The sequence below is a fragment of the Alosa sapidissima genome, chromosome 3 (genome assembly GCF_018492685.1).
Source record: "Alosa sapidissima isolate fAloSap1 chromosome 3, fAloSap1.pri, whole genome shotgun sequence".
NCBI classification, from domain to species: Eukaryota; Metazoa; Chordata; class Actinopteri; order Clupeiformes; family Clupeidae; genus Alosa; species Alosa sapidissima.
The window spans coordinates 30,613,901-30,634,611 of record NC_055959.1 but is presented as its reverse complement, the minus strand read 5'-3'; the positions used below and the strand labels follow the sequence as shown (position 1 = coordinate 30,634,611).

General features: G+C 40.2%; 1 protein-coding gene across 2 annotated transcripts; it reads left to right on the top strand.

The window, feature by feature from the left end:
* Nucleotides 1-1,068: 1,068 nt before the first annotated feature.
* LOC121704505 lies at nucleotides 1,069-18,144 on the top strand. 2 transcript variants are annotated; one of them, XM_042084777.1, is made up of 8 exons: nucleotides 1,069-1,325; nucleotides 1,585-1,693; nucleotides 8,992-9,147; nucleotides 9,267-9,383; nucleotides 11,487-11,540; nucleotides 13,330-13,431; nucleotides 17,369-17,516; nucleotides 17,649-18,144. In XM_042084777.1, the coding sequence occupies exons 3-8, from the start codon at nucleotides 9,027-9,029 to the stop codon at nucleotides 17,755-17,757; spliced, it is 651 nt and encodes a 216-aa protein (XP_041940711.1). In that variant the 5' UTR covers nucleotides 1,069-1,325; nucleotides 1,585-1,693; nucleotides 8,992-9,026; the 3' UTR covers nucleotides 17,758-18,144. The 2 variants fall into 2 exon arrangements, with proteins under 2 accessions (XP_041940711.1, XP_041940712.1); XM_042084778.1 differs by lacking the exon at nucleotides 11,487-11,540.
* Nucleotides 18,145-20,711: the final 2,567 nt, after the last annotated feature.

Here is a 20,711-nt window from a genome sequence, read left to right as displayed (position 1 = left end):
CTATAGTTTAATAGAAGAACTCAGACGACCTAGGCCTACCACAAAGAACACTGTCAATTTTGTAATATTTACTGAATAATAGGCTAATAGGCCTAAGCACTGTCGTCCTCTTCCAGATTCTGTCATTCTGTTTTTTTCCACTACACTGCCTTGACGAGCACAAACTCAATGAGAGAGTGCTCGGTGGTAGTTAACAATTTTGGCTAAGTCCCTTCAGTTTGTCAAACTTGCCAACTGCAGCTTTAAGTGATTATCTAATGAATCAGGTAAATTGGGACAAAAAACAGCTACATTTTAAGTTTTTGTGATCTACCATAAAGTGTCCCAAATTACCTGACTTCACCCTATGCAAAATCACCATGTAGCATGATCTCACACCCACAACAAATATGCAACATTACACAAAACATAAAATCAAAATCCCATCTGTCAGGCTACCCAGAGTTTTAATTTCAAACCCTTTTATCTGAAATCTGCAGCTATAGGTTACATTTTTGTTGGTGTGATAAAGCATAATGGGTATTGAGCTCTATGATTTGGGAAATTTGTGTATAACCTTCATGCAGATATTCGGTGACCCTAGCCTATTTAACCAAGACACATAGACCTAGTCCTAAAACTTACTTGTGCAGTATGATGCTAATATATATTGCACAAAAACAAATTATGGAACCTCAGTGCAGATCGGAGCTAGGCAGGCATGGTTTGTTAACTCTGGAGCCCACCAAACTTACACCAGTGAGCATGGAAGATTCTAAATAGATGTTCCATGTTCCCTCTTAATAGATAGGCAATGGATCCTATCCTAAGTTGTATCCAATAAATGTGAAGGGTGCTTTAATTACTACTTTAATTGCTTTAATTAATTAAGTATGCTCCAGTTGGAATGTCATATTTTTGTATTTTAATAAAGATGGGGTTTTTTTTAGTTTTTTTTTTTAAACATGGTTGCATCATAATGATTTTTATACTCAATAGTGCAAGGATATGCATTGACCTTTGTGAAAAAAAAAAATACATAACAAAAAAATAACTAATGAAAATGAACTTTCATGGCCTATTATGTAATCAAAGTGACAATTCTGGTCTGTGTCATCATATTTCAGCCTACAAAAATGTTTTCCATATGTAAATATGTAAATATGACAGAACACGAATCTCCACTCCAATTTTCTTATCAATGAAATAGTTGTTCCTCTGCAGGGATGCAAATGAATGGCTGTGTATTCAGGAAAGTTGATGGGCAACTCTTAAATAGCCATACAGTTTAGCTTGCTCTTGTAAACAATCCAGCCAAGGCCAGTAACTACAAGTTCATCAGCAGGGTATGCAATTTCTTCTTCTACAAATAGTCTATATATCATGCATGAGATATATGTATTGTATATATTTATTTATGTATTTATGCTTTTTATATGAAGTATTTGTATCCATTAAAAATATTTTACAATGTTTAGCATTAACAAATCATTGTTCATGTTTTGCAGTGAATTTGGTGAAATTATTGTCTCAATAATAATTTGCTGAAATTATTGTCTCAATAATCATGTTTTAAGATAGCTGTCATACAATCTTATTAAATAGGAAAATGTTCTAAGCCAAAAGCTTTGAATACAGCTATAGTTCCGGATGCCGTTGGAAACTTTCCAAACAATTCCCCCGTCTCTCTAATGCACCAACTGAAGTCACACCGGTAAAAAAAAATCTTAATTTTATCAATTTACTGTTTTACACTGAGTTGATTGTCAATTGTTGTTTAATGATGTTGTAATGTACTTCTGTGTTAGAATATTTGAATGAAAAAATAATCATTAGATTTTGTTGGTTATTTTTTGACACATAGGCTATACTGGTCTACAGTATATACAAGACCTAACTGAAAGCTTGAATAACTTTGATATTGTTAAGCCATATGTCATACTGTATAAGTTTTCCATTATGCAAAATATTCTGCATTTACATCTGAATATTTTGCCCAATAATGACACTTCCATTTGGTCCATGTGTTTGAAATTTAAGACTTTGCCTGTATTTCAAATCAAGGCCCACTGTTATATATACATACACATGAGCTTTTGTTTGGTCAACCGAGTCATGGTATAAGAGTACTGTCTGGAGATGATTTTAAACTGAGTCAAAATGCTTGTCATTTTCCTTCAGATAAGTATTTTCACATTGTTAGGATTTGTTAACAAATCATCAGGCCTACGAGAGAATGAAGGGGAATTTGCACGGTACTAGGGCTGTGGTCGATGTTAGTATACGAAGATGGGGTCTTAAACCAATCGGCCCCTAAAATGGGACATAATCAGTGGTTAAATAGCTATAACTATACCTGAGATACCTCCATTTTGGTGATGGCTGAGTTCTCAATGTAAGGGATGCTGGAGCACCCCATACAAAAATGTGATATATGGCAATATATGAACATATATGTCAAATAACAGGGACTTATAATTTTACTTATATGGACATATATGTGATTCAAATATTTATGTCAAACATATATTCAAAGCTATATGTCCATACATGCATACAAAATATTTTAATTTCCCATATAAGATGCTATATATCTTCATATACTAGATCCAATTATTTGTTTTCCAAATATATGGAGAAGTTTATGTGTGAATATGTAACGGAGTTATATGTAGTCTCTATATATGGTGGCATACATATCCATACACTAGATTCCGCTACTTATTTTCTAAATATATGGAGAACTTTATGTGTGAATATGTGGCAGACATATTTGTAGTCTTCATATATGGTGGCATACATATCCATACACTAGATTCCATTACTTATTTTCCAAATGGAGAACAGTGTGAATTTGTTTATGTCTTTGCGTCACAGGTATGATGTCGACTATGCTGCTCAGCATCTTTTGCCTGTGTCATTTTGTGTGGAGCACTTTGGGCTGCACTATATGCATACAAAAAATGTGTGAGGCCACAGCTACTTTAAATATAACGGATGCTTATCGCATCTTGATATGCGCATGCGCACACAGCAATACCCATCCCCCCACCCTTGACTGACTTTTGAAATCCAACCCAAGGTGACTTCAACCGTCACTTTTCTGTCCTGTCATGCATCTGACTGTAAGCTCTACAAACTCTGCTGTCATCATATCCAAGGTAAGAAGGCCTTTAGTAAACAGGAATTAGAAAAATATTGTTTTTATAATGTAATGTTAACCAAATCCGTTTGTTAACAGTCTAACCATCATGTTAGAATTAGCAAACGTTAATGTTATCAATTAGCTATCGATAACGTTAGCGAGCTAATATTGCTAACGTTAGCGATGTTAGCTGTTAATGTTAACTTTTCCATTAACTAACTTTACCATTATGGTAAATATCTAGAATGGTAGTTAACATCATATCCAACAAAAAGCCTGTCTGAGATGTTGTTATGAATATAAGTTTTAGTTTGAATGAAATATCAGGTGTGAGTAAGTTAGCTAACCTAGCTATAGCTTACATTTAAAGTGGCTGCTAATAACCATGCAGGCTAACGTGAACATTAGTAGGCCTAAATGGATCTTTAGTTTGTGAAGGGTATCGTAACACCCCCAATTATCACCACTTTTGTTCAGAAATTCTAAAACAACGATGTTTTTTAACACTTCAAAATAACATTTGCTAAATTAACATGACATTTTTCAGTAGCCATAGGTGTGTAGATTTGAACAAAATCTGGTTTGTTTGTTAACGGGAGCATTAACTGCCTGAAATATCCGATTTAGTGCTGGCCTGATGGGTCGCCTATTTAAACCGTTTCAACGGCACATGAACGGTTAGACCGAGAATTCTCGTCGTGAAATTAAAATTCCACTGGAGCTCCAAGCGGTTGTGTACACGCAGCCTTACAACACTGTCTACAGCTCTTTGAGTCACGGTAAAATGTCATTTTTGGTACATAGCTAGTTTAGATACACCTATGGTGTGGGTGGTTGCGTTTCTTTAGGAGTCTGCTGTCTTGGTTTGTATAGAAATTGATATTAAGTGACACAAACACGCAAGACGGTGGAAATACGGGACCGACGGTAATAGGGGGAGTTTCGATAGTGTTAAGCCAGCCAACAGAAGATTTTGACAAGATCTGGGAAAGATTCTTGAAAGAGTCTTTTGAGTAAAGCTTGAATGGGGGCATTAGTTAAAAGACTCCAATCTTTCAAGAATCTTTCCCAAATCTTGTCAAAGTATTCTGATGTATGGATCATTAGGCTACATGTTCTTCATCTCATAGCCCTTATTTAAGCTTACTTGTGCCAGGGCGTGTGTTTATTAAAGATGCATGTGAAGGTAGTAGTGCTTCAGTGATGGTCTTTTAATGTTCTGTGTGTTTTACAGCATATTAATCTTCTCTGTTCCCTGTTTGCAGGTGGTGATTTGTGAGGACTGCTGCCCTGAGAACACTGAGTGCATTCTGCATATGCCAAATCAATGTGTGCCACTTCCATACAGGGAAAAAAGTTTCTACCTGTAGAGTGTAGCCTACTCACTGTTTGTGTGGAAAAACTAAACTTTAATAAAAGGTTAAACAAATATTTTGTGTGTTTTCTTTGTAACATCAACAATGTTATATTTCTGAAATATACATATATTGTGACACATTTCTATAACTGTGACATAGCAGAACATTACATATATTTTGCATTATATTAACCTAATATGAGTGCAAATATATGTCCATAGACATATATTTGCAATATATTGGTATCCCTAGTATGCGTACAAATACATAACTTATCATATATTAACATATATGCAACTGACATATATTTGTAATATATTTGTATATCTGGGAAAATATATGTGACATATATAAAAACGGCCAATTTTGCTATATTTTGAAATATATTTGACATGTATGTGTATATATGTGACTTATATGTGTGAGACATACATTGACATATACATAATATATGTACTTTACATATATTGCCATATATCACATTTTTGTATTGTACAACACAGTGGGCAGAGATTAGAGATGAAAACAGTTTATTGTGGAACAATCTGGGGTGCGTTTCTAGAAAGCTTAGTTGGCTAACTTCCGTCACAACCTTTGTAGTTAAAACTGTGGTTCTTGGATTTGGTGTTTCTAGTGTAGAGGTTTGAAATATTGAGATATGCAATGGCTTTCACTAAAAACTATCTAACATTATTCCAAGCAGCTAGTCCCATTTGCAGTGTCCATTGCTAGCCCAGCAACACAGTTCAATAAATCCACTACAGAATCGTATAGGAATAAAAGACGTTATTCCTTGGTTTCCGGTATACAAAAGAGAATGTGTGCTGACTAATACACTTATTCTAGTTGTTAATGAACTAAACGATTCCTAATAGAAGTAACTAGAAGTTAGCAGTTAGCAGGTAAGAAAACCGTTCACTTCCACAGCTCTCAAGAACTGAATCATTGAGACTTCCTTAACAGTGGACAGTGCCCTTGACCTGGTGGCAAACACACCTGTCATTCCCCCTCAGGAACAGAGAACCAGATGTGGGCGAATGGTGCGCCCTCTTTAGAGTTGACACTTAAATGCTCTCTGTAAAACAACTGTTTTAAATGTTCACATCAGGGGCATAGCTACCGACGGTGCAGACGGTGCAGTGAACCGGGGCCCAGGCGCGAAGGGGGGCTCATTTCCACGCTCCCGATATGGGCCCCCTCTCGTTAGTACTCGGGCTCATCGCACAATATTGTAAATAAGCTGCGTTTACGTCGGCAGTTCTCGGATTTCAATATTTTTCTCTCACACTACGCTATATTCTTAATCAAGGATTGACAGCTAGGCCACTCAGATGCCCTATAACTATTAGTCATGGTGACCTTATTTTTTGCATTGTGTTTACGTTCAGATGTTAACATAGGCTACAATATGAGTTAGAAATTAAAAAAAAAAATACCTGCAACTTATTACATTTCTTTATTTATTGTCCATTTTTACAAAGGAACAAGGCCTGCTGGGAATGGGGAAAATGTGTTTATCCCAATGATCTTACTTCCTGTCATTCGTGATTACATTACATTGTGAGGCTACTTCTGGATGTGTTGTAGCTTAGTTATAATAATCAGCAATTAGTAAGCATAAAAGTGGCACAGAGAAGAGAAAAGAAAGACGAGAACAGGAGGAGACTACGCAGTCATGCCCAGAAAGGAGGCGAGTTGGGCAGGACTGGATGGCGTGGGCAGCCGTTTGATGGCCTCCGCATTGGAGTGCAGAGGGCTAAGTCCTTCTGGGGTCAGGCGAAACCCCACAAACTCCACCTCAGATGCAGAGAAGATGCATTTCTCCCCATTCAGTGTGAGGTTATGAGAGGCCAGAGTGTCCAGTACCTGTGGAGGCCAAAAGGCATCCTGGTGTAGAGGAAGACACCTGCATGCGTGACAAATGCAGTGAGGTTACGACGATCTGGGTGCAGGGGAACCTGCAGGTAGCCCTGGCGCAGATCAAGCTTAGAAAATGTCTTGGAGCCATAAAACTGTGAGGTCAGTTCTTCTGCAGTGGGCAGCGGGTATTTATCTGGTACCACATCAGCGGGTATTTATCTGGACACAGCGGGTATTTATCTGGTTCGATGATGCCTGCTTCTAACAACTTTGTTAGCTCCGCTTTGACATCGCCGCGCAATGCCAGGGGAATGCGTCGAAGGCGCTGTATGACTGGGTGCGTGTCCGTGTGCAGGAGGGGTTGATGCTCGAAGGCTGAGAGGCAGCCCAGGCCTGAAAAGAGCTGCGGCCATCTCTGTTCCCATGCTGAGCTGACCTGCAGGACTGGCACCCCGCCGCTGTCCAGGAATGTGAAACCCAGGCTGGTGATGAGGTCCAGCCCCCTGAGGTTAGCACCGTGCTGCGCCACCTGGAAGGTGAAGGTCAGGAAGCATTTGCTTCCATGACGCACTGCATAGTTCAGGGAGCCAACGAGGGAGATCTTTGCATAACCGTACCCGTGTAGCATTGCAGATGGCATCTGTAAAGGCAGGAAACGCTTGACTGTGGGTCAGTTGAGGAGTGATACGGCCGCCCCAGTATCCAACAGCAGCGGTACATAGACTCCATCCAACTCCACAGTGCACGTCTTGAATGGTATACGGGCAGAGCTAACTGAATGTATGGGGGTGGGGCTTGTAGTGGTACTTTTCCAGTGTCGTGGACCAGCCCGTGGTCCTGCTGTGGCTGGTGCAGAGCGGCAAACCCTGGCAAAATGGTTGCTCCTCCCACAGCATTGACACACCTGTCCTCTGACGGGGCACTCATGGGCTTTGGTGGAGTGCGAGGAAGAACCACAATCGCCACAGCCGCTGGCCACGTGTGCGGTCTGTGTAGTGTATCCCTGCGTCTCCCTCAGACGATGCTGGGCTAGGCGGGCGCTCAGGCTCCTCGAATATGTCTCCTCTCAAGTTAGAAAGTGTAATAAGACCAATGGAAAATCAAATGTAGCGATTTTCTAGGCTGATTTGACATGGAACTATACAGTCGTCAGGCGTAATAATCCAGTCACTAACCGATCCGTCTGCTGCAGTTTAACCTTGTTGCTGGAAGTTAGCCTACAGGGACTATTTTCAGGTGCTGCATGATATCGTTGTGCTGCTGTGCCCATGGTGTTCCTTAAATATTACGGTGGAATGAGAGTATAGTTCCATGTCAAATCAGCCTAGAAAATCATCACGTTTCATTTTCCGTTGGTCGTATTAGACTTTCTAACTTGAGAGGAGACAAGTTTTAAATAGGAAAATTCCTGGAAATCTTAGTCACTTTTAAACGTGATGCTAGCAGGCGAGAAGCTAATGGTCTAGTCAGATTCAATGATCTATGCTAGGCTGGAGCTAAAACTGGTATCGCCAGACTCGGAGAACGGCTGTATGAACTGGAGAAAGGTAAAAATCAATTGTTTAACTCAAGGGGAGGTGGAAAATGAGTGTAATTTCCCAAATGGTGGAATATCCCTTTAACCGTGGCACTGCCTCTGGCCCCTGTGTTTCTGCCTCTGGCGGTCTGGAAGTATGAAATATAACTAGATTTCTCTTCATGAATATCTTTACAAGATGCAACATACATTTAAAATACTTTACACACAAATAAACACACGTGGCGAGTTGTTTATATGTTATTTTAAGAGCGCATTGTCAACAGTCATATTGGCGGGTGCACGCACCATCCTTCTATCATTCATGAACGCACACCAGCGCACGTCCATGCAAAACATTACAAATTGCACGATTACAATGGGAAACATAATTAGAATAAAGATATTACGAAATACTGTACATCTCATGATGAGTAGTTATTCACCATCATTTGCAAATTGGTAATGATGGTTAAAAGTGATTAGGGGAGAGGCGAGAGACACGTATGGAGCACAGCTGAAGACGCAGTGTCACGAGATATAAGCAACTCCTCTGCAGGATAAATGCTGTTTTATTCAGTCATTTGAGCAATATTAGGGTAAGTGTTGCTTTTTCCAGCCTATGTTTTCGATGGTAACCCATTGTCAGTCAATAGTGAAAGTAACTGCATATAACTGTCTTGTCGTTGACTGACACCATGGTGAAGTTAGTTTCACTTTGCCAATGAGTTCAAAATATAGAGGAGTGCAAATGCGTGAAGGCTCTGCTAGGTTTTAGTAAAGCATGGTTTAATGGAATTACTATTCCATACGGTCTCGCAAGCAGCCTCCTTCAAATGTGCCATTGAATGTCAAAACACCAGTGCATTTATTTGACATCGCGCTTTGCGCCGTTAAAGGGAATTGGTTTAAGTGATGTTACGCCCCAAACACACCCATGACTGATTAGAAAACCTAGTAACACCTTGTTGCGCCATGCGCTCGACGTTTGATAAATAAAATGTTCCATATGAAACAGACCTATGTGAGAAATCACTGGAGTTCTCCTCATCATTAGTCAACCATATTGATGCTGTGATTTGACATGAATGTACAACTGCCTGTTGAATAATCATTACAAACTGTTTTCATAGGCCATACACTGCAAATATCATCTGATGAGTTGGAGATGGAGACAGTAGCAGAGGAGTTGAACTACCTGTCAATCAGGAGACGGCAACTACATGACCGATACACTATTCTGACCATGTTGCGAGATTTTAGACATCAAACAGACCCAGGGATGACCGGTAATATGATACAGTTTGGTTGTTGGGAGTAAATCAGCAATGAAAATGGCTATATTTGAAAAAGGACGGATTGTAAATATTACCATTATTTCTCACTTTCATTGTCACACTTTGAACAGACACCAGGGAGGAAGCAGAAATTGAGGCCATTCAAAAGGATTTGGATATTCTATCTGTGAAAAAGAAAGACCTTTTGGAAAAACAAGAAAGGCTTAATCTAACACAGCATAGGACTGGTATACTATCATATTTTATCCCCATTTATACCCATTTATCATGTCTGTTGGAAAATGAGTTCAAATGATTTCACTTCATATCTATACAGTTGAAGTCAGAAGTTTACATATACTTTGGTAAACTCAGTTTTGCCACAATCGCAATCATTTAATTTAATACATAGAGTGTCTGAAGGAAGGTCCTAAAATACAGGTACAGATATGCCCCCAGTTGACTGTGATGTAAGTATATACTGGTGTGTCTTGCGTAGCTCTGCAGTTCACCACCAAATTGCAAGATGTAAAAAAGTGGACCAAACTCCTGTAGATTGCCATCTTTGAATATAGTTGTCTTTTTTATATATATGTTTATTACCCCTGATAGGGCATTGTAATCAGTCAGTCCGTGTGTGTGTGTGTGTACGTACGTGTCTGTCCGCCTACATGACATAAATACTATCGGTCTAATATACTGGTTAGCGCTTCGGACTTGTTACCGGTTACCGGAGTTGCCGGTTCGAACCACGACCAGTAGGAACGGCTGAAGTGCCCTTGAGCAAGGCACCTAACCCCTCACTGCTCCCCAAGCGCCGCTGTTAATGCAGGCAGCTCACTGTGCCGGGATTAGTGTGTGCTTCACCTCACTGTGTGTTCACTGTGTGCTGAGTGTGTTTCACTAATTCGCGGATTGGGATAAATGCAGAGACCAAATTTCCCTCACAGGATCAAAAGAGTATATATACTATACTTATACTTATACTATACTATACTTCAAATTTTCAGGGCTCACCATCTTAATCTCCCTACTTGCTCATCCAGACCTGGTTGAGGACGTGGATTTTGGAATTAGCTTTCACTTTTTTGCACTCTGCTGTGCAGACATTTAAGTTTAGGTTGTTGCCTGCTATTTTCCGGGATCCATGCCTGAAACACCTGCACATGAAACGTGGCCCCATTAGGCTAATAGACCTACGGTATAAGGGTGGTTCTTGGGGGGCGCTGTGGCGCAACAGGCTACAGCGTTCATACCATGAATTGTTCCAAGTGCCCACGGTAACCCATGTTCGAGTCTGACCTGCGGTCATGTCCCGATCCTACCCCATCTTTCTCTCCCACTCCCTTCTAGGGGGCAGTGGTAGTGTAGTGGTTAAGGAGCTGGGCTAGCGTGCAGTAGCCTGTAGGGCGGTGGTAGTGTAGTGGTTAAGGAGCTGGGCTAACGTGCAGTAGCCTGAAAGTTGTCGGTTCAATTCCCGGCTTCCACCGTTGTGCCCTTGAGCAAGACACTTAACCCCAAGTTGCTCCGGGGACAATGTGATCCCTTGTAATATAGCTGACATACAGTATATAAGTCACTTTGGTCAAGAGGTGTCTACTAAATGTAATGTAATGTTCTTCCGCGCTTCTGAATTCCAGTCTAGTGCTTCACAGGAAGGGGCCGATCATTTAGAGAGGGAGAAGGATCACCAGAGCACACAGAGTTGGGTTTTTTGTTGTTTTTTATTGTGGTGCACAGCAGGCTAATGTTTTGATGGGTGCCTATACCATCTTCATCAGAGTCGATGGTATAGACACCCATCGATACGTTGCTGTGCACCACGATAAAAAAACAACTAAGACCTATTATAAGAGTGTTTTTGGACCCAGTGAACCCAGACAAATCTGTCGGCACATTAACTTTGGTCTGCAGGTCTGTTTGACTATCTTCCCACTCAAGCCGATTTCTGAGTCACAAAAAACCCAGGAACCAATCACAGCCCCTTATCTGGCTTTATATGATGACAGACAAAGGATTATAGTTGAAAACTACCAATGGCTGCACTGATGGTGTCAGTGTGGTGACACAGATGTGTATTTTCTTTGGAGTTGAGTAAACAACTGCATTTAAAAACAAGAAAGATATATTTGCTGTACTTCCAAGAGTTTAATATTAGGGCTGTCAATTGATTAAAAAAGATAATCTAATTAATTACATACTCTGTGATTAATTAATCTAAATTAATCGCATGCATCCATTTTTGCTATGAACATATCTTAAAAACAAGTTTGGCAGATGAGTGAATCAATGAACAGCCAAATCAACATTATAGACTTAAATGTGTATCTCTTTTTAATCAACTTTACAAGGGATGCCAATAAATGTGGAGGGCGCTGTAAGAACCAACACAAACACACAAACAGGTTTGTATCTACACACACACACAACGTTTTTTTTTTTATTTGGACACAACAGTTCTAAGAATCTTCACAATTACTGAGTTTATTGAAAAACTAGAAGCTCATTGTATCAGGCAGCACTCGGGGGCCCAGAGGGCATTTAGCGTGACAGTAGTTAGTCTCAACAGCCGTCTCGTGCCGTTTTTATGTCAAGCAAATTTAAACAGAAGCTGAATGATTTTCACACAGATTTTTACAAATGGTGCCTGGGCTACTTTGACCATGGTGTACATATATGTTAATCATGCACAGGGAAAAGGTAAGGTATGGTAAGAGCTAAAATAGTTATAGGAATTTCGGCAGAAGGAACCCACCCATTTCATGCTATGCGAATGCACAAAAAAGGTGTAGTTTCCCAAAAGGTTATAGAAACTGCAAAATTGTAAATGTCAATAATAAAAGGCACATATACTTACCCACATGCCATATCCTATTCTGTGAAGTGCTAACTTCTGTGTGTTATTAACCGCCCAATGGATGCACCGGAATACCCTGGCTATATATGACAAAATACAACAGCGACAGAAGGAAAGGACCAAGTACTGACCCCCCTCCAATTTTTTAAATAATAATAATAATAATAATAATAAGCTTTATTTTTATAGCACCTTTCATACACAGAATGCAGCTCAAACTGCTTTACATTTGGAGCATGTAACACAATAATAGAGAAGAGTCAGTCATTATCAGTCATTCCTCTTTGTTGCTGTGGTTGTTTATGATCCAATCAGCAACATATCAGAAATCATATATTCTAGATTCATTAGATAGAAAGTGAAATATTTCAAGCCATTTTTTGTTTTAATCTTGATGATTATAACTTAAATCTCATGAAACACTAAAAATGAGTATCTTAAATTATTAGAATTAAAAGGTTGTACAGAAATAAATAGAATACTTTTTGAAATAAATTATATATATATATATATATATATATATACAGTACAGGCCAAAAGTTTGGACACATCTTCTCATTTCAATGCGTTTTCTTTATTTTCATGACTATTTACATCGTAGATTCTCACTGAAGGCATCAAAACTATGAATGAATGCAAAGTTATTTGGCCCACAGATATATATTTGTCAAGTTATGGCTTAATATGGTAATATGGTAATAAAAAAAAAAAAAGCAACTTTGAAGAAACAAGAATATAAGACATGTTTTCAGTTATTTCACACTTTTTTGTTAAGTACATAATTCCACATGTGTTCATTAATAGTTTTGATGAATCTACAATGTAAATAGTCATGAAAATAAAGGAAACGCATTGAATGAGAAGGTGTGTCCAAACTTTTGGCTTGTACTGTATATACATATATGAATATGTAACGAAGTGGAGAGATAGTCTCCATTGAATAGAGAATGTGCGCACATTACATTCTTACCAACATTTTTAATCAAAGCAGAAGATAGGAAGCTATAACTATTCAGCCTGTTCTAGCCTATATGAAGACAGGCATACTAAAATGTGGGGCACGGGGAGCAGCGATAACATCACTGCCAAAACTCGATCGGCTCGGGTTTGATTCACGAACTCACTATTGCGAGTCTTTGTTGTTAAAACAAGCTAAAATTGTCTGCTAAATACCAACAAACTATATGAGTGCAATCTAACACTATAGAAAGAATAAATCACCTGTAGTTTACATTAGTCTGTGTGTGTACCAATTATATTTTCCGATTCAGAGTGGAGATAAACTGTCTAGCGTAAGTTATAAACTTGTTATTGTTGTTGCTTTGTTCCATGTTTAGGTTCATCCCATAACATTGGTCACTCACCAGACTCCATGAAGACTACAAAAGAAAATCCACACTTTGGAATATGTTATATAGGATCTCCACCTGATGCCCCTGGTAAGTTTTGTGTAATTTCTAGTCTTTTCAGGAACCATGCATTAAAGGTAGGCTAATGCACTAACCTAACAACTTAAGGCTTCTATATACTCCCGACCTGTAGCGCGACAATGTGACATTACAGGAGCGCCGTAACCATTTATACTCGTGCGTGGTGGTCACGACACTAGTTGCAATATTCTCCTGAACAAAGGTGTCGCTGTTGTGAAAAGGCTATCGCTACCTACGATACACAGTAGAAGAAGCTGTCAGAAGTATTGCCGTCAATAAACCTCTGAAGTTCGCCTACAAAAAAGCTGCCATATTTGACATCCGGTATCTGGCGATTTTTCCTATGGGAAAATAACATGGGGATTTTTAATTATCGCACCTGTTAAACTCTCGCAGGGATGAAAAAGTCTGAAATGCAGACGTTTTCCTGAACACACTTTTGTCCTCTGCCTTTGAGTGGATACTGTGATCTCCGGTACGTGAAGGCGGCACACTTAGATTTTTGCTACCCCAGAGATAGGTAGTTAGCTTCAATTAACAACCGGATCTTCTTATATGGGCAAAGATGGCCGTTTTGGTTCTTTTTTGTAGGCGAACTTCAGAGGTTTATGGCCTTAAAAAACACTAGCTAGCCTCTGTGATGGTGCTTCAGACTTTGGTTGCTGCTATTCACAACTACCATCATCATTACCATCTAGTTTCCAAGTGCAGATAGATAGATAAATAGATAGATGGATATATAGATATACTTTAGTCATCTCGAGGGAAATTTTTAATAATTTAAACATTTTAGTTAGCTGGCTAGCTAGCTAGTAGCTGGCTGAGTTTGTGTAATTTCCTAAAGTGGAAAGAGATTTTGTTCAGGTCTAGCTACCCGGCCAAAATCCTGGCGCGCCAGAGAGATCTACGTCATTTTGACGTCACATTGTCACGTTACCGGTCGGGAACGTCGAGTATGTAGTACGCTTTAGGGTGACCAGACGTCACGGTTTAACCGGGACAGTCCCGATTTTGAGATGCGTGTCCCGAGTCCCAACAAAAGCCTGTCGGGACGCTAAAATGTCCCGGTTTACACCAACCACTATTAAAGTGTCCTGGTTCTCAGAGATTACATAGCCGACATGGTCTTATTATAGCCTGATCATTAACTAAACCCATGTAGAGAGACTGTAGCCTAAAGCCTAAGACTGTAGCCTAAAGCCTAAGACTGTAGCCTAAAGCAGTCTGCATAATCTTTGCAACCAACGGTACAATGTATCCATAAACATTGTTGCAATGCCTCTTCATATCTGCCTTGTTTTAACGGTTAGGCTACGCTACGACAATGTTAAAGAGAAAGTCATCATTCTCAAAATGACTGTGAGTTAAATGTTTTCATGCATGTCTGGATAACGGGTAAACAATGTTTAGGAGACAAACAAATGACTTTGCACTCGTGTTTAGGCATAGTACAGGCCCTTTTTCTCTGACTGAAAGTGTGCAGAACTTGTGCGTTTACATAACAATATTTAATACATTTTCTCGGAGGTGACACCGCCGAACCCCCTATAACTTTTGGGCTTAAAGAAAAAATGTCTGTCTGTCTGAGCTGCCGCATGTTCACATTATACTCAGTCACGCACAAAGTGTCCCGGTTTTAGTTCTGACAAATCTGGTCACCCTACACTAACTGCAAAACAGTCTGTCATAAATCACGCAGGACACATGTTACTGAACTGGTGGTTTACTTAAACCGGAACTGTTGTGCATGTCACATACATGTCAGGGGTCAACCAATCAGAGATCAACTTCTCAATAATTCAGATACTATCATTACATCTCCCCCCTTTTTAAGATCAGTTATCACAACTTACATAAACAAAATATCTGACTCAAATCATCAACTAACTGAATTGCACGACTGCAAATATTACAACATAAAATCTTATTCGGTGCACTTTGGAGGTGGCTCATACGGAACTACAGGTGGACAGGCTTGGAATGGCTTGAAGATGTTTAGGATTCCTCCCGAACTCTCCATGGTCTGTTGTGATGTAGTAGGACCTTGGCTGTTCGGCCTGACGACTGACAACACCTTTGGTTGTCCACCCCTTTCCCCATCAAGCTTAATCCGCACAGGGTCACCTGGACATAGTGATGATGAGGATCTAGCTCCATGGTGTCTGTTGAAGAAGTGTTGGTAAGATGCTTTTGCTTTTCGGTCCTTTTCTTCCACACTTTTCAAATCAGGCCATTTTGGCACCAGATTACTTGCCAATGTTGGCACGGTAGTTCTGAGGTGTCTTCCCATAAGCAGCTGTGACGGACTGCAGCCTGTGGATGCGATAGGGGTTGCTTGGTATGCAAGGAGAGGCAGGAAAGGGTCATCCAGCTTTAGTATGGGAGATTTTATTTAATTTGCGGGCGTCAGGGAGGCGCTATGATATGCGGGAGACTCCCGGAAACTTCCGGGAGACTTGGGATGTCTGCAGAAGGCCACTGGAAGCATCTTCCCATCATGCTCTTTGAGCAAGGCACCACCTATCCTGTAACTACTGGCATCAGTCGTGACGACAGTTGGCTTTTCCAAATTGTAACAAGCTAGTACTGGGGCTGTGGCCAACATCTCTTTCACTTTTGTAAAAGCAAGCTCCTGACTCTTATCCCATCTCCAGACTGCATCAGCTCTAAGTAGCTGATTCAAAGGCTGAAGCACGGTAGCACTGTGTGGCAGGTAACAGCAAAGATAATTGATCATGCCCAGTGTGCGTTTCAACTCAGTCTGATTTCTAAGGCTTACTGAGATCGCGAATGGCAACGGACCGCCCCACTCTCCACCAAGTCTTGAATTTCCCCTGGGGATAGAACGAAAGTATCTATCTATCTATCTATCTATCTAAGTCGATGTCCGACAAAGCTCAGCTCTTTTTGGCTGAAGACACATTTTTATTTCTTCAGCTTTAGCCCTGAGGCCTGAATGGTCTGCAGCACCTCAGCGAGTCTGCGGTCATGTTCGTCACGGGTGTGGCCGTACATCGTCCATAAAGCAGCACACCCCCTCAATGTTCCGGAGCAGCTCAGTCATTCATTTTTGAAAAAATTCAGGAGCACTTGTTATTTCTTTCCCACCTAATGTTGCTAGTCTCAGCACGGATCTCGGACTGTCTCTCTGACATATCCGCTTGGATGAAAGAACATCACCTCCAGCTAAACCTCTCTAGGACAGGTTTTCCTAGCTAAACAAACCATACATCAACATCACAAGGCATCAAATTCAGGCATCAAATTCAAGTCACTAATGCTTGCATGAAAGGTGATTGCTGGGTCTGCACCCAACTTACTTAAGTGCTCTCATAGGCTTATGTTACTCCTCAGCCACTGCACTACTCCAAGGAATGTCGTCTGGCACTGCTACCCCCACTCCCACAGCATTCCTGACTTTTTTCATCTATGATCCCCCAATGGTGGAACGATCTGCCAAGTCCCATCAGAGCAGGGGCATCCCTCTCTGTCTTAAAAAAACTCTTGAAGACACAACTCTTCCGAGAATACCTCCTCCCCTAGCCTTTATTCAAAGTTCACTCCTATCCTTTAGTATTAGTATTGACAGATGCAATTGTAATTCCTAGCTATAGTCTCCTCTGCACTGTAGCTTAAATGTCCTTCTATTGCTGTAGCTCTGTAGCTTAAATGTTAGAATGATTAAATGTTGTTCTATTGCTGTAGCTGTAGCTCTCTTGATCTTAAATGTCAAAATGCTTAAATGTTATTCTATTGCTGTAAGTCGCTTTGGATAAACACATTTGTCAAATTAATAAATGTAAATGCAAATTACAACTAGCAACAAAAGTGATTCAGTGATTCCTTCTTCTCCATTTAATGTACATGACTACATAAGGAGGTACTCATATTACAAATGTTGACTCATAAAGAGAACAATAAAGCCAACTGTATATATTTAATGCAGCCCCCAAGGTCATCATGGATGTAGAGGAACTACCTCCTTACCCTGCTAAAACACAGTGTCCATACTGTTACGCATTTGTGACCACAGAAATCACCCATACAGTTGGTCCTGTCGTTTGGCTGGTGTGCACAATGAGTTTTCTGGTTGGGTAAGTTAAATGAATGCCTTGTTTTCAGTTGCTTGGAGGTTTTATAGGTTATCCGAGGTGTATATGTGTTTTAATTCCAAAACATAATCAGTTAATTAATCTGTATCACTGTCTTTTTCTCACTTTGTCTAGTTGTGCGGCCGGATGCTGTTTACTTCCTTTCTGCATCAAGAATTTTAAAGATGTGAATCACAAATGTCCAAAGTGCCGTAGTTTTCTTCACACTGTGAAAAAATTATGAGGTATGAGGTAAAATTATGAGGCCCAAGCAAGAGTCATACTTCTGGAACATTTCTCTGAATGATCTGATATGGATGAGAGTGCTGTTCTTACACAACGCTGAAAGAAGACAAGGGTTCTGTCTTCTGTCCTTCTCTCAAAGAGGGACTGTGGAAACTTGAAGTAAAACTTCATTCTGATGGATAATTGGATCTTGATAATTCACTTACCAGCAGGTATAGTAGTTGGCGGGTATAGAAGCCTGTATGTAATGGCTGACCTGCAGAATGGTATTGCTCTGTGTGGTTATGAAAAGATTCATTGTTGCCTCTAAAGGTGTTTAACAATAAGAGTTTTGTCTGCAACATCTTGACAACCGAACATCTTCTGCTTTTGATAGCCTACCGGTATGACGCTCCAAACAAAACACATGTCTCACAATAAAACGCACGCAAGAAATAAAGGCCTGCCTCGAAAACAAGCTTGCTCCAAATAAAGGCCTGTGTTTTGCGCAGCCTAAGTAAATAAAAGACCCCAGCCATAATTTGAAGATTTATGAGTCTGTCTCCTAAACATTCCTCAACCGTTATCCAGACATGCATGAAAACATTTGGAAAAAAAACTCAGCCATAGGTTATTTTGAGAATGATGACTTTTTCTTCAGCATGGTCCTAACCATTAAAACGAGGCAGATATGACTAGGCATTGCAACAATATCTACAGAGATACACTGTAAGGTGGGTTGCAAAGATTATGCAGACTGTTACTATTGACTGACACTAGCGCACACACACACATTATTGAAATCATAAGCCGGACGCTTTAGGCTATAGTCTTTCTACATGGGTTTAGCTAATGATCGTGCTATAATAATACCACTCTTTAATAGTGGTTGGTGGAAACCGGGACATTTTAGCGTTCCGACAGGGTTTTGTCGGGACTCGTGACACGCAACTCCAAATGTTATTTTAAACTCACATATTTTTTTCTCTTTTTTACTTCTCAGAGGCTGATGCTGCTGCTGGGGCATTTGGGTTAAATGGAATAGGCATGCAGTTCGTCTCATTAAGTCCTCTAATATTTCCTAATTTATGTCATCAACACATCCGTGATTCGTGGAAATGTGTTCGCAACACAGGCGCCCAAGCAAGCGCTCCTGCAGGTGAAAGCTACGGCTGTACCTTACCAACAGGCAACTAGAAACACTTTCCAAGTTGACCTAACTTTCCAACTCTGCACAGTATCCCATTAACTGCATGACAGTGGGCTATTTACAATATTTATTTTATGTAAAGTAGAGTTTGTAAACACATTATCATCAACTTAATGCACGCACAACTTTTGTTTGAGCAGGAGAGAGAATAACAATGAATGGACGCAGCAACTACAGAAATTGTAGCGAAGGCTACTTTCTGCTTTCTTTTACTGATGACGCACCCTTGGTTCGGTTCAAAACTGGTGGAAATGTGGGCTGGTTCACTAGATAGCACCAAGGTTCAAAGAATTCTGAACGGAACCGGTTCAAGAATGCGTTCTCTGTCGGTCGAAAAACACGGTCCATAGAGAGTCAAGAGGAAAATCCACTAGCCTGGGTGAACTCAAGCAAACCTGTTAGCAAATTTCCACGCTTAGTTTTCATGGTGTCCATAATGCCCTATAATATACACAGTATCCCCTACTGTTCTACAAAAGGAAATGCATTTCCTTAGGAACAGTAATGTGATGTCGACTTGCATCGATACACAAAGCTACAGTATGTTGCTTTGGCAGAGGTCTGTGTACTTAGAATGCCCTTCAAGTTATCATTATTGTGCTTTGCTTTATGTGGTGAGACTGTGATAATGTAGTAATGTTTGTAAATGTTAATGTAAGATGTATTTATTGTGTTCAATCTGTGTCTAATGTCTGTTTGAGGCAGCAGGTCTCCTATGGGAAACAATAAAAATACCTTAAGGGCCTGTGTCCAGTCCACCAATCCTTTTTTTTGTGGCGACAGCTCACAACCTCAACCTCATTTTCAGAGCGCTTCGGTCAAGTGTTAATTGTTGCTATGTTACCAAAATCTTCTGCCAGCACGTCTTTGTGGAACGTTGTCTAATGCTAACCAAAGATTCTAGAGCGGAGCAGTTTAAGTTTAAGAATAAACAGCAATGCTAATCCAAGGTAGGCCTACCTGTCTAGTTTTATTCCATAAATATATTGTTGTCAACATCGATTACATTTTTGTTTGTCAACATCGATACAACTTGCACAACTTGGTGGAAAGGTGTAGCACAGGCCAAGGAAAACCCATTCATTTCTGAAGCTGATCGTATAAAGTATTTCCCATATCGTAGTCTACAGGCCTAAGCTCACTCGCAACAACAGCAAAAATGAAACTGGGTTAACGTGAGTCAGACAGAAGTTGGGCCTGTCTTAGTTCCTGAATCCTGTCCCTCTCAAGTCACGTTAGGCTAAATGGTGTGATTAGCAACTAGAATTAAAAAAACATCCTGGGAGTGACACCCGACCAGTTTTAACCCTGCCGCCACTGTTAAAAAAAATCTAGCGGAAACACTGTATGACCGCTTCCAGCGTAGCCAGCGTAGCGGTCATATAGGAGTTGTCAATTTTTATTTATTTTATTTTTTTGCCACCAAAGCACCGGGGAACATGAAACTTGGTGGGCATGTAGCCCCACTATTATCTTATTGGAGTTGTCAAATACCCCCCTACACAAACACACACATATACACAGGTACACCCCCTCTCACACACACACCATTACACCCCCCCCCCACACACACACACACACCATACCCCCACACACACACACAGGGATGTAGTGGTAAAATAATAGGTGGATAAACTACATCTCGGTGAGGTGGGCTGCGCCATGTGGTATTGGATTTTGAAAAAAGGCATTCAGAACGTATTTGATGATGGTGGAGGTTATTGTCCAATGTTTATAACAATACCAGTGGTATTAAATGGTTC